The 17,409-nt window shown below is 51.7% G+C and overlaps 1 protein-coding gene across 19 annotated transcripts; it reads right to left on the reverse strand.

The window, feature by feature from the left end:
* Positions 1-1,364: 1,364 nt before the first annotated feature.
* CCHCR1 (coiled-coil alpha-helical rod protein 1) lies at positions 1,365-17,319 on the reverse strand. Of its 19 annotated transcripts, XM_055389973.2 has the most exons (19): positions 17,105-17,116; positions 16,322-16,437; positions 15,960-16,026; positions 15,668-15,881; positions 13,420-13,723; positions 9,881-10,044; positions 9,647-9,782; positions 9,377-9,487; positions 8,988-9,137; positions 7,542-7,652; positions 7,329-7,435; positions 4,625-4,737; positions 4,377-4,422; positions 4,093-4,229; positions 3,812-4,000; positions 3,614-3,715; positions 2,188-2,339; positions 1,889-2,060; positions 1,365-1,642 (listed from the first exon to the last, which is right to left on the reverse strand). In XM_055389973.2, the coding sequence occupies exons 3-19, from the start codon at positions 15,973-15,975 to the stop codon at positions 1,518-1,520; spliced, it is 2,349 nt and encodes a 782-aa protein (XP_055245948.1). In that variant the 5' UTR covers positions 15,976-16,026; positions 16,322-16,437; positions 17,105-17,116; the 3' UTR covers positions 1,365-1,517. The 19 variants fall into 19 exon arrangements, with proteins under 19 accessions (XP_055245948.1, XP_004043663.2, XP_055245940.1 ...); XM_004043615.5 differs by having other exon boundaries at positions 16,322-17,319; XM_055389965.2 differs by having other exon boundaries at positions 1,365-2,060; positions 17,105-17,176.
* Between the last annotated feature and the right edge of the window lie 90 nt (positions 17,320-17,409).

Genomic DNA, 17,409 nt, shown 5'->3' on the forward strand with positions numbered 1-17,409 from the left:
TGGGGAGTGAGGACAGGTTCTCGCTCTCTTAGGCTGGGGTGCAGTGGTGCGATCACAGCTCATTGCAGCCTCAACCTCTTGGGCTCAAACAATCCTCCCAACTCAGCCTCTGGAGTAACTAGGACCATGGGTGCACGCCACCATGCCCTCCAATGTTTTTTATTTTTATTTTTTATATAGATGGAGTCTCCCTATGTTGGCTGGTCTCAAACTCCTGGGCTCAAGCGATCCGCTCACCTCGGCCTCCCAAAAAAGTGCTGGGATTCAGCTACTCCGGAGGCTGAGGCAGGAGAATTGCTTGAACCTGGGAGGTGGAGGTTGCAGTGAACTGAGATTGTGCCACTACACTCCAGCCTGGCAACAAGAGCAAAACTGTCTCAAAAAAAAAAAAAGTGCTGGGATTACAGGCGGGAGCCACAACACCGGGCCCCCTTCCCTGGTTTTTTTTCTTCTTCTTCTTCTTTTTTTGAGGCTGAGTCTCGCTCTGTCACCCAGGCTGGAGTGCAGTGGCATGATCCCGGCTCACTGCAACCTCCACCTCCCGTGTCCAAGCAGTTCTCCTGTGTCAGCCTCCTGAGTAGCTGGACTACAGGCTCACACCACCACACCCGGCTAATTTTTTGTATTTTAGTAGAGACGAAGTTTCACCATGTTGCCCAGGCTGGTCTCAAACTCCTGAGCTCAGGTGATCCACCTGCCTCAGCCTCCCAAAGTGTCAGGATTACAGGCGTGAGCCACCACACCTGGCTTTCTTCCCCGTTTTTAAAGAAGTACTCCAATGGCTTTCTATTGACTTACAGTAAAATCCAAACTTGGCCACATCTCGGCCTCGCAGCAGCATCCTTGAGCATTCTCTACAGAGCCCTCCTGGCCTCCACAGGAGCCCACTTCAGGCAGGCCTCTGCACAAGGTCCCCTGCTCAGAGGCCTCTCCCCAGAGTCAGTTTCTATCACATCATCGTACTGTACTTTCTCTTCAAGCACTTATTTGAAACGATCTCGTTCATCTGTTTAGGTCCCATCTGCTCGCTCGCTCTCCCACTAGGATGTAGGCTCTCAGGGTCCAAGTGGCCCCCAGGCTAATACAGTGCCTGGCTCTGACATTCCTGTTGAACGAGTGAATGTTTCATCTTCCCCACTCCTAGCATTTATCATCTTCCAGAAGAAAAGAGTTTTAAAACAAAAGTTGAGAATAAAGAAAAGCAGGAGCTTCCCAAACATTTCCAAAGCTGCCTAGAAAAAGGATTTGAAAAGGTGCCACCCATAGAGAGAGCTATGGGTGGGACCACTTCTCACGTCTCCAAGAGAGATGGCTGCAGGGAGAATTCCCACAGATTCCCAGAAATAACATTTCCAAACAATGGCTCCTTCTGTAGTCGTCTTTATTTAGAGCAGAATTCAGACTCAGCTGGTATCCCCCAGGGCAACCCCAGGATGGGGAAGGGCTGGTCTGTCCCCACCCACTTCTCCAGGATCCTCCCAGCCCCCAGGCTGGGTTTCCCTCCAACTGTCAGCTGCTTAGCTGCTCATCTGGGGATTGGAGCTGGAGCATCTGTCAAGGTTGTCTCCTTGACAAACAGCTTCCTCTTTGGAAATGGCTTCACTCAGGCCCTGCAGGTCATCAAGCAGGACAGAGAGGGACCCTGGGAAGGAAGACAGCAGATAAGCACCAGACAAGGGAAGGTGCTCGTGGTTACAGAGGAAACAGGGCTGGCACAGGAAATGAGGAATGGGAGAGAGGAGGCTTTTTGGTCCAAGCTGGGCATCGCTAAAAGAGGCTAAGGGCCTCGAAGGACCGCAGAGAACAACACTCATCATGCGAGAGTCTGAAGAGGAGATTCCTGAAGTGCGCGCATTTGTCCCTTGTCCCTTTGTGCTTGGCCCAAGACCTTTTATGGACTCCCTGGTGGGCACTGCTGCTGCTACAGATGCAGACGCTGAACACTCTGGAGGCCTGGGGCTGGACACCACAGATTTCTTCTTATCCAGTAGGGAAGGAAGAACTGTCAACAGTCGCTGCTGCTTGTAACGGGAGAGGAGACCTTCCTGCTGCAAAGTGGCCTGGGAAGGAGAGGGTTAAACCTAGCCCGGATAGAGCCTCCCTCACCATCCTCTTTCCACACCTCTAGCCCAGGAACCAGCCCAGGATGGGCCCTAGTGTCTGCCTGTCTGCCCTCCTGTCTCCTACCAGCATGAGGTTCTTATCCCTCTCTAGCTCCTGCAAGCGCCGGGCCAGTCGCTGCCCCTCCTCCTTCCGGGCCTCCTCCTGCAGACGCCTGAGTTCCTGGCTCCGCTCCTTTTCCTGGGCGGCTCTGCGCTGAATCTGGCGCAAGGAGACCACTACAGAGAGGCCAAGGCACAGAGGAAGCAGGTGTGAGTCAGGCCAGAGGCAGCCAGGCACCATGAAGACAGGAACAAACGCTGGGTCACCAACTCTGTGGCTTGGGGAGGCTGTTCTGCTCTGTGGATCTGTCTCTTCTGTACAGTTGGAGGGGTGGGCTGATGCTCTAGGAGCCTGGGAATCTGAACCTAAGTATCTTCCTCATCCCTGAACCATCCTGGAGTTCCTCAGGGGAAATCTGAATATGAACTGGGTTAGATTTTGTGCAATTAGTGTTCACTGTCTTAAAGTGTGATGATTGCAGCTATATAGGAGAATTTACTGGCTTTGGGAGATGCGGCTGAACAACTTATGTTTACAACTTACTTAGGCGCGGTGGCTCACGCCTATAATCCCAGCACTTTGGGAGGCCAAGGCGGGCGGATCAGGAGGTCAGGAGCTCGAGACCATCCTGGCCAACATGGTGTAATCCCGTCTCTACTAAAAATACAAAAACTAGCTGGGCATGGTGGTGGGCGCCTGTAATCCCAGCTACTTGGGAGGCTGAGCCAGGAGAATGGCTTGAACCCGGGAGGCAGAGGTCACAGTGAGCCAAGATCATGCCACTGCACTCCAGCTGGTGACAGAGGAAGACTGTCTCAAACAACAACAACAACAACAAAACATTAAATGATTACAACTTAAAGTGATTCAAAAGATGTACAAATATGCGTGTATATAAATAACAGACCAAATGTGGCAAATGTTAACTCCTATATTTAGTTAGAGAAGATACATTCATTACACAATTCTTTTTTTGACACATGGTCTTTCTCTATCACCCAGGCTTGAGTGCAGTGGCACAATCTTGGCTCACTGCAGCCTCGACCTCCCGGGTTCATGTAATCTTCCCACATCAGCCTCACAAGTAAGCTTGGGGTACAGGTGTCCACCACCAGGCCTGGCTAATTTTTGTATTTTTAGTAGAGACAGGGTTTCGCCATGTTGTCCAGGCTGGCCTCAAACTCCTGACCTCAGGTGATACACCCCCCTCGGCCTCCCAAAGTGCTTGGATTACAGGCATAAGCCACCGTGACCGGCCATATGCTGTTTCTTAATCTGGTGCTGGCTACATGGGTGTGTTCACGATGTGATAATTCATCTGTGCTATTCCTGGATACCTTCATTACTTCCTGTAATGAAGCTTTGAACAAACTTTGAGGGGAAAATAATAACCTTATGTCTTAACACTTCCTTCTTCCTGGAAGGCCCTATCCACCCTGGCAAGGCTTACCGGCCTTGGCATGCTCCCTCCGAGCCTCGTTCAGCCTCCTCTCTGTGTCTGAGAGTTGCTCCCGCAGCCGAGTTTCCACTTCAGCCACCTTCTCTTGCAGGGCTGGGGTGAAAGTGCAGATGGGGCATATCAGCAGGAGCTTTGATTCGTAGTTCCCACCCCACCCTCCAAGGGAAGCACCCCTTTCCCTCTTGACACCTTGCCCGTAGAGTTCCTGCTGCTGGGTCAGCTCCTGCCGCAGACTGGCAGCCTCCTCTGTGCTCTCCTGCTGGCCCTGGCGTGCTACCTCCAGCTGCAGCCCCAAGCTAGCCAGGGACTCCTGGGTCTGCTGCAGCTCCTGCTCCAGCTGCTGGGCCACCTTGCTCAGCTGCTGCCGCTCTGCCTCCCCTAAAAGGAGGGGGTGCTGGGTCAGGCCTCTCCCAGCACCCTATACACTGGGTTTTTCCTCATCCTCTCCACCCCCTGGCAACCAGGTGTACCTTGCTCCCGAGCCCGGCCCACCTCCTGCTGGATGAGGCGGGCACTCAGCTGCAGTTCTGCATCCAGGCGGTTCCGTTCTTCCCGCAGCTGCTGCAACTCAAGGCTCACGTCTGTGACTGGTGGTGGTAGGGGACAGCTGGGACGGGGAAGAGAAACAGAGTCAGGAGAAATCACCCAGCTGCCTGATCCCAAAGCCCCCATCCCGCCTCAGTCCTCATGGTTTTGGGGGTCCCAGCAGCCAATGCCCTAAAGCCCCATCCACCTCAAAGTGCCCAAACTTCACCTCTCCTGGCGCAGCTGAGCAAGGGCAAGCTTTTGAGCAATCAGGCCTGGGAGGGAAAAAGCAGGGAGAAAAAGAGATGAAGTTTGCATGGGAGAAAGTGGGGACAGGGAGTAAGGGAAAAAGAGACGCAAGGACTGGTCAAAGGAGGAAGGTGAATGAATGTGGGATCAGAGAGAGCTGGGTCAGGAAGAAGAAAGTCCGAGCTGGTGGGGTGGGGGCAGGATGTGGCTTGCAGTTGTCCTACGCACCCCGAATGGTGTGGACCTTGCGGACAGCATAGCTGAGTCGGTTGTTGAGGCTGGGAAGCTGGGCAGCAGCCCCTTCCACTTTAGCCATGGTGGTCTCGAGCCAGATCTGAGAGCTGGAGAGGGCACAAGTCACTGATCCTCCATGCCTCCCCTCATTCCCAAAGGACTTGCTGTGCCTTGTATAGACAGCTCCCTTTAATCCTGTCCCATTATACAAGTACAGAACGCACAGCTTCCGTCAATTATCTAAAGGACCCTTGCCCCAAGAATGCATTAAATGACTATCTTTTTAAGCAACCTCTTAAGCTTATTTCTCACAACTGTGTTTTGCTCACTATCGTGTATCAAAGAGTAAAGTTATCCTCTCTGGTCAGGGGCAGTGGCTCCTGCCTGTAATCCCAGCACTTTGGGAGGCCGAGGCGGGCGGATCACCTGAAGTCAGGAATTGGAGACTAGCCTGGCCAACATGGTGAAACTCTGTCTCTACTAAAAACACAAAAATTAGCCGGGCATGGTGGCTCATGCCTGTAATCCCAGCTACTCCAGAGGCTGAGGCACGAGAATCACTTGAACCTAGGAGGTGGAGGTTCCAGTGAGCCAAGATCGTACCCCTGCCCTCAAGACTGGGTGACAGAGCGAGACTCCATCTCAAAAAAACAAAAGAAAACAAAGTTATTCTCTCCAAGCCCAGGAGTGTCGATCTAGCACCAATGACGGGCAGGTCCACATGCTTTACCAGCTGGCTGTGCCAAAAGTAGGACCAACCTGGCTCATGAAAACTGAGCAGCTTAAACAGGCCCCAGGAGGAGGCCAAGGAGTGTCTGGGGCCGGGCTGGGGTTTCCTCAGGAGAGTCCAGGTCTGCACCCACAGAAAAACACATGATGATGAAGGCTTGCAGCTGCATCCCCAGCAGCACAGCAAAGTTCACTTTGATCTGGAAATTGTTCCAGTAGATGCTTCCAACACCTACCACAGCTCTTATTAAAGTCTCCAATTACCTAGAGACAATCTAATAAACCCAGCAACAATCCGAGTTTGGACTGCTTTAAGCCTGGAGGACTTTCGGCAAATGCATCATTACACAGACCATTTCTGTGATCGCCTGGTACCAAAGTCAAACCCTGTCCACAGTGCATCTTTCTGTTCTCCTGGAGGTAGGGGGCACCCGCAATGGATTGAACCTGGGTGGTAGGTCATTATAACTAGTTTAATTCCGTGCATGTTTGAAATGTTTCATAATTTTTAAAGCTAAATTAGTCCCTAAGGTACAAATCCAAGAGAAGGAAGTGGTGGGCAAGGACTCATCCTGCATCTTAATTTCGCTAAACCAAAAATTATCTTTATCTAAATTAACCCATCAAGAAGAGCCTCACGATAACAATAAACATTTACAAGTCAGAGACTGTGCTAAGAACTACCTGCCGGCCAGGCACGGTGGCTCAAGCCTGTAATCCCAGCACTTTGGGAGGCCGAGGCGGGCGGATCACGAGGTCAGAAGTTCGAGACCAGCCTGGCCAACATAGTGAAACCCTGTCTCTACTAAAAATACAAAAAAGTAGCCGGGTGTGGTGGTGTGCACCTGTAATCCCAGCTACTCAGGAGGCTGAGGCAGGAAAATCGTGTGAACCCGGGAGGCAGAGGTTGCAGTGAGCTGAGATCGTGCCATTGCACTCCAGCCCGGGTGACAGTGCGAGACTCCGTCTCAAAAAAAAAAAAAAAAAGAACTACCTGCCTTGGGTACCTCAGTGTCTAAGGCTGAGGGGAAGTCATCACCAGCACAAAGAAGCTTTGCTGTTTTCTTAGAGGTTTTTCTGAAGGTCATACAACAATTGTAGGTAATGAAACAACTAGGAAGTTGGTAGGAGAGACAAAGGCTGGCAATTGATTTAGAAGGAAACTAACTGGCTTATATTTTAGATGGAATAGTAAGCAAGTTAAGTATATAATAAGCAAGTAAGTATATAGCTTTAAATAAATAGACTAGGCCAGGTGCAGTGGCTCACACCTGTAATTCCAGCACTTTGGGAGGCTGAGGTGGGTGGATCACCTGAGGTCAGGAGTTCAAGACCAGCCTGGCCAACATGGTGAAACCCCGTCCCTACTAAAAATGCAAAAATTAGCCGGGCGTAGTGGAGGACACTGGTGGAGGATGCCTGTAATCCTGCTACTCGGGAGGCTGAGGCAGGAGAATCACTTGAACCAGGGAGGTGAGGTTGCAGTGAGCCAAGATTGCGCCATTGCACTCCAGCCTGGGTGACAGAGCGAGACTTTGTCTCAAAATAAATAAATAAATAGACTAAATTTTTCTCCAGTGAAACGGATTGCCCGTAAAATTTTAGAAAAAAAAAGGAAGATGAAGTGTCTACACTCTCCATCCTTGAACAATACTGCAAGTGAAGATCCTCCCGGGTGCTCTATTTAGCTCAAGCCATTACTAGACTGAACTGCAGGAGGAAGCAAGGCCTCACCTCCAGCCAAACATGCAACGGGAAATTCATAACAAGCAATCAGGTATGAATGCAGAAGGGGCTTCCCCAGGAAAAGAAACGAACACAGGAACATTGATAGAGCTAAATCTGCCCAGCCCTGTAGCCTCCAGTGGCCACTTTCCAGTCCCTCTTGCCTGAGGATCCTCAGCAACAAGGTGCCCAGGAACCTGAGGTGGCAGAAACACTACTCCACCCACCCCTCCATCCCTGATACCTGCTGACAGCATTGACCACAAGCCTCAGCTGCTCCTCGGCTGAGGCTGTCTGCTGCTGCCACCGACACCTGGCCTCCTGAGCACGGCTCAGCTCCAACTGCAGGCCCTGGGGAGGATGCAGCAAAGGACAGAGTCCCTCCCTAAGTCCTGGCTGCAGCCCCAGAACAGGGGCTCCCTTGCCCTCCCCGAGTCTCTAGTAGGCTGACACCAACCTTGGCACCCATCCGCTCCACCTCCACCTCTGCGGCTTTGTCCTGCAGGGATTGCTGCAGGATGGCCTGCTCCTGGCTCTGGGATGTCACTTTTTCCTGGAGAGAGGCCACCTGGGGGAGGAGAGAGAGCTGGGCAGGGCCCTCTAGAGCTAAAAGCTGAGGGGGGCACTGGAAGCAAAGTGGCAGGTGCAGAGATCTCTGTAAGAATGCCATGCAGGGGCTGGGGGAAGGGGGGGCAGGGGACGGGGGCGGGTCGCAGCACGGTGGCTCACACCTATAATCCCAGCACTTTGGGAGGCCGAGGCAGATGGATCACTTGAGGTCAGGGGTTCAAGATCAGCCTGGCCAACATGGTGAAAGCCCGTCTCTACTAAAAATACAAAAATTAGCTGAGCGTGGTGGCATGTGCCTGTAATCCCAGCTACTCGGGAGGCTGAGGCAGGAGAATCACTTGAACCTGGGAGGCGGAGGTTGCAGTGAGCTGAGATCAGGCAACTGCACTCCAGCCTGGGCGACAAGAACAAGACTCCTTCTCAAAAAAAAAAAAAAAGAAAAGAAAAGAAAAGAAAAAGAATGAATGCCACGCAGAGACAGAAGCTTAGGTTCTGAGGATGGAATCTGAGCCCAGTGTTCCATGTTCCATGTTCCATGTGCCCACTCGAAGATGGGAATAGCCCTTGACCCACCCCACAAGACCCACCAACTGACCATGCCACTCTCCTCAGATGCTGTCACCTCCTCAGAGAGGCTGTCTCTGAGCATCCTACCTGAGGCTGACTCACCCCACAGTCTCTCCATCACATTATATTTTGAATTTTTCTTACTACTTTCTTTTTTTTTTGAGAAAAGATCTCGCTTTGTCACCCAGGCTAGAGTGCAGTGATGGGATCACAGTTCACTGTGGCCTCGACCTCCCAGCCTCAAGTGATCCTCCCACCTCATCCTCCAGAGTAGCTGGGACTACAGGAATGAGCCACTATGCCCGGCTAATTTTTTGTATTTTTAGTTGAGATGGGATTTCACATGTTGCCCAGGCTGGTCTCGAACTCCTGACCTCCAGTGATCCACCTGCCTTGGTCTCCCAAACTGTTGGCATTACTTGACTGGGCACAGTGGCTCACACCTGTAATCCCATCACTTTGGGAGGCTGAGGCAGGTGAATCACCTGAGGTCAGGAGTTCGAGACCAAAGTGATCGCATTATAGGTGTGAGCCACTGCACCCGGCTTCAATCTTTCTATCGCACATATAATTACCCAACATTGTCTGTTTACTTGCGTGTTCTGTGTCTCTGTTCTAGAATGCAAGCTCCACATTTCAGTTTTTTTCAGGGCTGTGTGCCCAGCATGTGGCAACCACTCAATAAACATTGGTTGAATGGATGCCACCTTCATGGAAGGAGCAAGGTGCTGGGAGGGAATACCGGGAGAAAAGAGAGTGCAGTGACCTGTCCCTTCAGCTGCTTAACAGAGTCACTGTGTTCCAGCTCCTGGGCCTTTAGCTGCACCATGAGGGCAAACACCTTCTCCCGCCAGCGGTTCAGCAGGGACTGGCACTTCCTGGTAAACTCAGGCTCCAGGGAATCTGAAGGTTGAACCTGAGGGAGAAGGAGTGGGAGAAAAGTGTGGGCTCCTGGGGGAGGAGAGGAAGGAGGTGGCATCTTTGTTTCTCCTCTGTCCTGCCTGGGCAGCATGAGCTACAGCAAGAGGAGTTCACAGGAAGGAGATCTAAGCAGGTTCTGGGGCACATTGACCCCTCCTGCCCACAGGGAGGGAGGCAGGGGACAGTAGATGCAGGATGCGGCTGAGGGTGAGGGGTCTGGCAGTTGGGCTATACCTTCCTGGTCAGCTCCTCCTCCTGCAGGGCGAGGATGTGTGTGAGGCTCTGCACCCGCACCTGCAGCAGCTCCGCGGTGGCGTGCAGGCTGTCCCGGTCCTCCTGCAAGTGCTGCGGGCAGAGGGAAGCAGCCCCTCTGTAGGGCCTCCATGCTGCCTTAGGTACCACCTTCTCTCCCGGAGGCTGTGCTCTACATGCTCTTCCAAGGGCCACGCTTGCCTCCCAACCTGATCCCCAAGTCTGCACACAGATACATTCCTGCACCCTCACCTGCATGGTTTCCAGAAGCTTCTGTCGCTCCAGTTCCCATGTCTGGCTGTGGACCTCAGAAGGGACTTGTTCCCCAACATATTTTCTTAGATTCTCAACCAGGGTCACCTGAGCCTCCAAGTCTTCCTGGGTCTTGCTAGGGTTGGGGTGGGAATGGGACAGCCATCAGTGGGGCGCCCTGCAGATCCACCACATCACTAATTGCTGGGCTCCCGTCGGCATCCGCCCACCTACCTCAGCTGCTTCCGAAGCAGCTCGGCCTCCCTCTGAGCCTCGGCCAGCTCCTTAGCTTCCCCTGCTCTTCTGGTTTCCAGACTACTCAGAGACTTCTCCAAGCCCTCAGCCTTGCTGGTCAAACTGGAAAGAGCCTCCTTGTGAGCCTGTGTCAAAGAGGACAGCTGCGGAAAGAAGAGGGGGCTCAGCAGAGGCTCGACCCCACATGGAGGCCTTCCTTGTTCCCTTCACTCCCACTTTCTGTGACTTTAGAGAATGACCCAACCAATCAGCCAATTGTGCACAGCAAATGGAGAGCTGGCAACTCACTCTCCGCAGCTGCCCCACAACCCATCAGGAGTTCTTGTCCGATCTCCCCCAAAACATATCTTCACCTCTCTGTCTCCGTCTCCACTGCCACCAACCCTCATCTTTTGCCTGGGCAACAGCGACCATCTCCTAACTAGTCTTTACAAACCCTCAGTGGCTTCTCACAGCATTCACAACAAAACCCAGGTGTCTCTCCACACCCACAGGCCGGGGGACCCGGCCTCTACCTACCTCCTGAGCTCACCCTGGAGGCTCTCCCACTGCTCCCCGCTCCGGCCATGGGGAGTCTGCTGAGAACCAGACAGCGGCCCCTCCTTGCTCCACAGACCCCAGGCAATAGCCCCTCCTCAGGGTGGCTTCACTGGGCCCTCTAATACCGTCCCTCCCCACCCTACTCTGCCCCATCAGCTGTTCACGTCCTCCTGAGCACTTAGCACTGACCATATCTTGCTTATGTGTATGTGCTACTATCTGTCGGACCACACTGGAAGGAAAGCTCCAGGAAAGGAGGAATTTTGTGTCTTTTGCTCATGGCACCTCAAAGGGTTGCAGGGGTGTCAGAGCCACCAAGAGTCATGGGATGGACTGGAAAGGAGGGCAAAGTGCCCACCCTGCTTCCTGGTCTGCCTCCTCTAGCCCTGTCTCCATACAACAATAAAGTTAATTTGGGGGACATAAATGACAAAACTTTTTAGACATAAAATACAAATCTAATCATGTTATTTCCCTGCTTAAAACCTTTCAACAGGCCGGGCGCAGTGGCTCATTCCTGTAATTCCAGCACTTTGGGAGGCCAAGGTGGGTGGATCACAAGGTCAGGAGATCGAGACCATCCTGGCTAACACGGTGAAACCCCGTCTCTATTAAAATACAAAAAATTAGCTGGGCGTGGTGGCGGGCGCCTGTAGTCCCAGCTACTTGGAAGAATGGCATGAACCCGGGAGGCGGAGCTTGCAGTGAGCCAAGATCGCGCCACTGCACTCCAGCCTGGGCGACAGAGCGAGACTCCATCTCAAAAAAAAAAAAAAAACCTTTCAACGGTTGCTTATTACTTGAAAAAACAATTTTTTTTGTTTGTTTTTTTGGAGATGGAGTTTCACTTTGTTGCCTAGACTGGAGTGCAATGGCACGATCTCAGTTCACTGCAAACGCTGCCTCCCAGGTTCAAGCGATTCTCCTGCCTCACCCTCCCGAGTAGCTGAGATTACAGGCATGAGCCACCACGCCCAGCTAAGTTTTGTATTTTTAGTAGAGATGAGGTTTTACCATGTTGGCCAGGCTGGTCTCGAACTCCTGACCTCAAGTGATCCACCCGCCTCAGCTTCCCAAAGTGCTAGGATTACACATGTGAGCAACCATGCCCAGCCCTAATTTCTTTAATAAAATAGAGATGGGGGTCTCGCTTTGTTGCCCAGGCTGGTCTCAAACTCCTGGGCTCAAATGATCCTTCCACCTTGGCCTCCCAAAGTGCTAGGATTACAGGTATGAGCCACTGTGCCCAGCCTGCTCATTGCTCTTAAGGGAAAGTTGCAAGTTCTGAAGTGGCCAAGGCCTTGTGCCCTGGGTCCTGGGCTCTGCAGCACACTCAGTGCCCCTCATCTCTGTGCCCCAGCCTTCTGGCCTCCTGTCCCCGCCTTCACCTGTTGTCCCACCAAGTGGGTTCCAGCTACCACTGGACCTCACACGCCTCTTCACTGGCCAACTCCTATTCAGCACAAACGGTAGCTTGTTGTTTTTTTAGTCTCGCTCTGCTGCCCAGGCTGGAGTGTGATGTCAGCTCACTGTAACCTCTGTCTCCCAGGTTCAAGCAATTCTCCTGCCTCAGCCTCCCAAGAAGCTGGGGGATTACAGGCGCCCACGACTATACCCGGCTAATTTTTGTATTTTTTTGTAGAGTTCTTCATGTTGGCCAGGTTGGTCTTGAACTCCTGGCCTCAAGTGATCCGCCCACCTCGGCCTCCCAAAGTGCTGGGATTACAGGCATGAGCCACTGTGCCTGGCCTAGCTTCTTGTTTCTGAGTTTCTTTCATGAATCTCCTTTGTCCATTTTCTGATTGGATTGCTGGTCTTTCCCTTACCAATTTCTAGGCACACATTTTATATTAGGGATATTACCCTTTTCTTGTGATCTGAGCTATAAATATAGCTTTTTTTTTTTCTTTTTGGCTATTCCTAATGTTCATGTTATAAAGTCAATGGATCAATCTTTTCCTTTACAGCTTCTAGATTTTGGATTTTGACTCACAGGTAGAAAGGCCTTGCCCACTACAAGGTTATAAAGGAATTCTCCCTTGTTTTCTCCCAGTTCCTTTTTTATTTTATTTTATTTTTTGAGACAGAGTCTTGCTCTGTCGCCCAGGCTGGAGTACAATGGCACAGTCTCGGCTCACTGCAACCTCCACTGCCCAGGTTCAAGTGATTCTCCTGCCTCAGCCTCCCAAGTAGCTGGGATTACAGGTGCGCACCACCACGCCTGGTGAATTTTTGTATTTTTAGTAGAGACAGGGTTTCGCCATGTTGGCCAGGCTGGTCTTGAACTCCTGACCTTGTGATCTGCCTGCTTCGGCCTCCCAAAATGCTGGGATTACAGGCGTGAGCCACTGCACCCAGCCCTATGGTTTCTTTCCTTGACATGTCAATTGGTTACAGTGGCCTTCCCTGAACCCCAGATTAAGTTAGTGCTTTCTAGTCCTTCTCCTTCAAGGCATTCCTCCTGATTGCAATTAATTATGATTAAATTAAATGTGGATGTGTATATCCCCCACGAGGCTGTCAGTTCCATCCACGAAGGCAGGACTCAGGCTAATTTGGTCACTGAGTCTTAGAGATGGCAAAGAGTAAGCACTGAGTTTGCAGACTGAATAATCTCTCTCTCCCAGTCCACCATAGCCCCCTTATACCCACCTTCCTCACTGCCCTCCACAATACCCCTGATGAATTGGTACCTGGAGTAAAGTAGGAAGGCAAACTATTTCCTACTAGAAAGGGAAGCAGGGCTTCAAGTGGTGGGAGGCCACCTGAGTCTTGGGGGAAAAGTGCAACCTGAATTAAGATAAAAGTACCCAAATTATCCATCTTTCTAGGCCATGTGTGTTTATTTTCACCAAAGGTCTCATCACTCTACTACTCACTACTCATGGAGGGTCTTTTCTGCAATACCTGTTCTTTGCTTGGAAGCTACTGCCCAGCTCTCCGTTATGATTTTGAATCCTTTCTACCCCTGCATTCACCTGCTCTTGGTGCAGCCTCTGAACCTCTTCCAGCTCCCGCTGGCTCCCCTCTTCCAAGTTCTTCCGGACAACCTCAGCCCCAGCCAAAGCAGCACGCAGGCCCTCAGCCTCAGCTCGGCCGGCCTTCTCCGCCCGTGCCAGAGCCTCTAGCTCCATGGCCTGGGCCTCTAGCCTCATCTTCTGCTGCAGCGAGGTCTCCCGCAGGAGCCGGACCTCCTCCTCCAGCCGCCGCAGCTCTTGCAGCTGCCGAGCGATCACCTCAGCCTGCTGGCTCAGGGCCTGTGACCCCTCCAGCCCCCAGGACCTTCAAAGACAGGTTAGTGCAGGTGAGACTTGTCTCCAGTGCTGGAAGGATAGTTGAGGGCATAAACATAGCCAGGAGAAGGAAAAGAGGACCCCTCTGCTTCCATGTGGGGAGGTGAAGGGGGTGCTGAAGCTGGGGTATGGGGATGTCTGCATTGACATCATCATCATTCATCAAAGCCCTATTGAGCATGTTGAGTCCAGTGCCTGGACTCACAGGACCTAAAGTCTGGCTGAGATCATGGAACATGATCTCCCTAGAGAGAGCTACATACAGGAGGATTCAACATCAAATGTGTATATCATTAGGCCACACATTCTTTTTGTTTTTTGGTGGTTTTTTGTCTTTTTTTTTTTATTTTTAGGCCACACATTTTAAGTGGAAAGGTTGGAAGAACACACAGGGACTTCTCAATTCTAATTTAAGGGCAAGAAGTTTGAGGGAGGAATGGGCAAAGAGAGGTCGTGAGCTTCCAGTATCAATATGGTGAGGCCAGGTGCTAGTTAAAAGGCATTTATTGGCTGGGCGCGGTGGTTCATGCCTGTAATCCCAGCACTTTGGGAGGCCGAGGCGGGCGGATCACGAGGTCAGGAGATCGAGATCATCCTGGTTAACATGGTGAAACCCCGTCTCTACTAAAAATATAAAAAACTAGCTGGGCGTGGTGGCAGGTGCCTGTAGTCCCAGCTGCTTGGGAGGCTGAGGCAGGAGAATGGCGTCAACCCGGGAGGCGGAGCTTGCAGTGAGCCAAGATCTCCCCAGTGCACTCCAGCCTGGGCGACAGAGTGAGACTCCATCTCAAAAAAAAAAAAAAAAAAAAAAGGCATTTATTGAGTGTTAGGTATACTTTATGAGGAGTCTGAGAGAACAGTACATAAATAACACAGTGCCAGCCTTTAGAGAAATCGTCTACCAATGTCACGTGAAATTTAATCCAGCTTGGAACATGGCTCCTGAGGCAGCTCTCTGAGATCCAGGACTATAAGAGATTGTTGTTGTTGTTGTTGTTTTTAGAGAGAGGGTATCACTGTGTCACCCAGGCCTCAATGCAGTGGCTGGATCATAGGTCACTGCAGTCTTCAACTTCTGAGCTCAAGGGGTCCTACCACCTTAGCCTCCTGAGTAGCTGGGACTACAAATGCATGCCACCACAGCCAGCTAATTATTTTCTGTGGAGACGGAGTCTCGCTTTGTTGCCCACGCTGGTCTTGAACTCCTGGGCTCAAGTGATCCTCCTGCCTCAGCTCCCAAAGTGCTAGGATTATAGGTGTGAGCCGCCATATCTGGCTCTTTCTTTCTTTCTTTTTTTAGTAGCAGGGATCTGTAGGCTAGGGAAATTAAGTGACTTGCCAAATGTCCTCTAGCTGGTAGCCAAACTAGAAATAGAGTCTCTGTCTCCTGACACCCAGTCTAGTATTCCTTCTTCATCATGCTGCTTCTTCTAATGTAATCCTACTCTGGAGCAAAATGGCAGAACGATATCCCAGTACATCTGGGAAAAGACACATGAAACAAGAATAAGAATGTTTACAGACAATACGACAGCATGGCCAGCTCCCACAGCACGTCCTCTGTAAAGGCTTTCTTCCATCAGAATGAACACACACTGCCACAGTGCTGGGTCTCTACCTCTAGTTTGCACTTCTTCATCTTGCCTCATGCTATGCTTTACCATCAGCTGGTGGTCAATCTATCTCCCCTCTTAGGATTTTAGATTCCTTATTAATTACAAATTTAAGTCAGGATTTGTCTTATTCACTATTGTTATCCTCATCCCTAGCACTTAGCACACTGCTTTATTATTTATGCACTGTAGGAACTAATTGCTTACATAAAAATGAGTATGTTCTGGAAACTAGGGCCAAAATAGGGTAAGGAGTTTATTCCAGTGAGGAAGGGTCACTAGCAAGCAAGCCTGAGAAAACGGCGTGGATGGATCCCTACCTGCCTCTCCGCCCTGGCTCCTGCCTGTCACTGGAAACATCCCGTTCCCACATGGTCACTTGAGGTCTCTGGGTGTCTAGCTGCCTCTCTGAGACATCTTGATGGCCTGGGGGTTGGACCAGGGGAATGTCTGAGAGCCAGGTGGGAGCCATTCTTGGCAGAGTTGAAAGGGGCCGAGCTTGAAAGTGGGAGGGGGGAATCAGCCCAGTGGAACCTGAAGAATTACAAAAACAAAGATGGTCAGTTTCCCAGGCAGAGACAACCACCACTCCCCTTGTCTGGTCCCACTGACCTGAAGGTGGAAACATCTCCACATTATTTGAAGGCTCTAGATTCTGTCTCCAGCCATCTATGTTCCCCTGGACAAGAGGAGAAACAAAGACACTCCAGTTCAATTTTCAGGCCACCTTCCAAAGAGAAAGCCCCTACAATAACAAAGTTATAATCCTTGAATTACAGCCAGGTCCACCCGATGCTCAGCTCTTTTCCTACTTCCCCAAAGTAGGAGATACCCCAAATTCACTTGCTTGTCTCAACCTGGTTCCTCATGGAACCCAAGCAACTACCAAGTGGAGAGAATTTACTGAAAGAGACAGACTGAGAGGGGCTCTGAGGCTTTACTGATACTTTCAGGATTCTGGGCAGTGCCTTTACCCTCCTCCTTAAGTTTCTGTGGTCCCTGCTGCTCCTGGCCAGAGGTGAGAAAGGAGGTACACAGTGCAGGGGTCTTGAGCACCATCTCCAGAGTTCTCTCCATGGCTCAGCAAGGCCTGAGGGAAGCCCATCCAGACACCACCAGGCCATGACTCTTGGGTCCTTCCCTGTTAAAGTGCTGGCCCAAGGCCTGGCCCCAGCTGAATGTGGCCACATGCAGGGCTAGACCCTCCCCAAGACCTTGGGAATCCAGGCAGCCTAGATCCCCAGGCAGAAAAGCCAGCGTCCTGACATCTTATTCAAATCTTTCCTGCGGCTGTTCTCTCAGCTTCTCTCTACTATCCCCTCAGCTTCCATGCCTGCAGCCCGCCTCCTCTTTCTCGAGTACTAACACATAGTGGGCACTTTTAAGATCTTCCTCCCACCCTCCCATCCTCATTAATCTATTTTTTACCCGAATCTGGGATCCCTACTCCCGTCCCTTTTTACAACCTCATCTACTTTTTTCTGAAGGAATTATTCTGGTCCTGACCCTCACCCCCATCTCTCAATAGCCTGCCCTCGCCCCCTGTACGCTAGCCGGCTCTACTCTCCCACCACTGCTCCCCTAGATACCCGAGGCTTCACCCAGTTAGCCCCTGAGCTCTAAGGCTGTTCTGATCTCCTCATCTGTCCCTTCACCTGGCCCCTGTACCCCCTTCCCCTTTGGACCCCTTGAACCCTCCCAGGACCCCCGCTCAGCCCCTTCCCGCCCCCAACCGACTCTTCCCGAACGTCCCTTACCAACCGCGAGAGCCCCCTACTGCGCTTTGGCCACACCCCCTACGCCTCGCTCCCGGCCCCGCCTCTGCCCCTGACCGCGCCTGCGCAAGGCGGGCGCCCTAAAGTCCTATTTCACTCTGTTGGGAGGAGGGGGAAAGGTGTACGCAGGCGCAGTGGCGTCTAAATTTGGGCCCACTAAATGCGACAGAGCATCTCCGCGCCCAGGCGGCTCCTCCTCACTGCGGCAACCCGGGAAAACTTGTGAACTAATCAGAAAAAGTGGAAGGCGGGAGATCTTGGGGCGCTGTCCAATGGCGCGGAAGAGA

Source organism: Gorilla gorilla, chromosome 5 (assembly GCF_029281585.2).
Source record: "Gorilla gorilla gorilla isolate KB3781 chromosome 5, NHGRI_mGorGor1-v2.1_pri, whole genome shotgun sequence".
Classification (NCBI taxonomy): domain Eukaryota; kingdom Metazoa; phylum Chordata; class Mammalia; order Primates; family Hominidae; genus Gorilla; species Gorilla gorilla.

Excerpts from the sequence above, each read along its gene's own strand:
- CCHCR1 (XM_019029416.4), bottom strand. The coding sequence starts at position 16,537 with ATGTGGCCACATTCAGCTGGGGCCAGGCCTTGGGCCAGCACTTTAACA. Across the intron at positions 4,423-4,624 it reads CAAGGTCCACACCATTCGGG|GCCTGATTGCTCAAAAGCTT; the intron begins GTGCGTAGGACA and ends TTTCCCTCCCAG. Across the intron at positions 4,230-4,376 it reads GCTCAGCTGCGCCAGGAGAG|CTGTCCCCTACCACCACCAG; the intron begins GTGAAGTTTGGG and ends TCCCCGTCCCAG.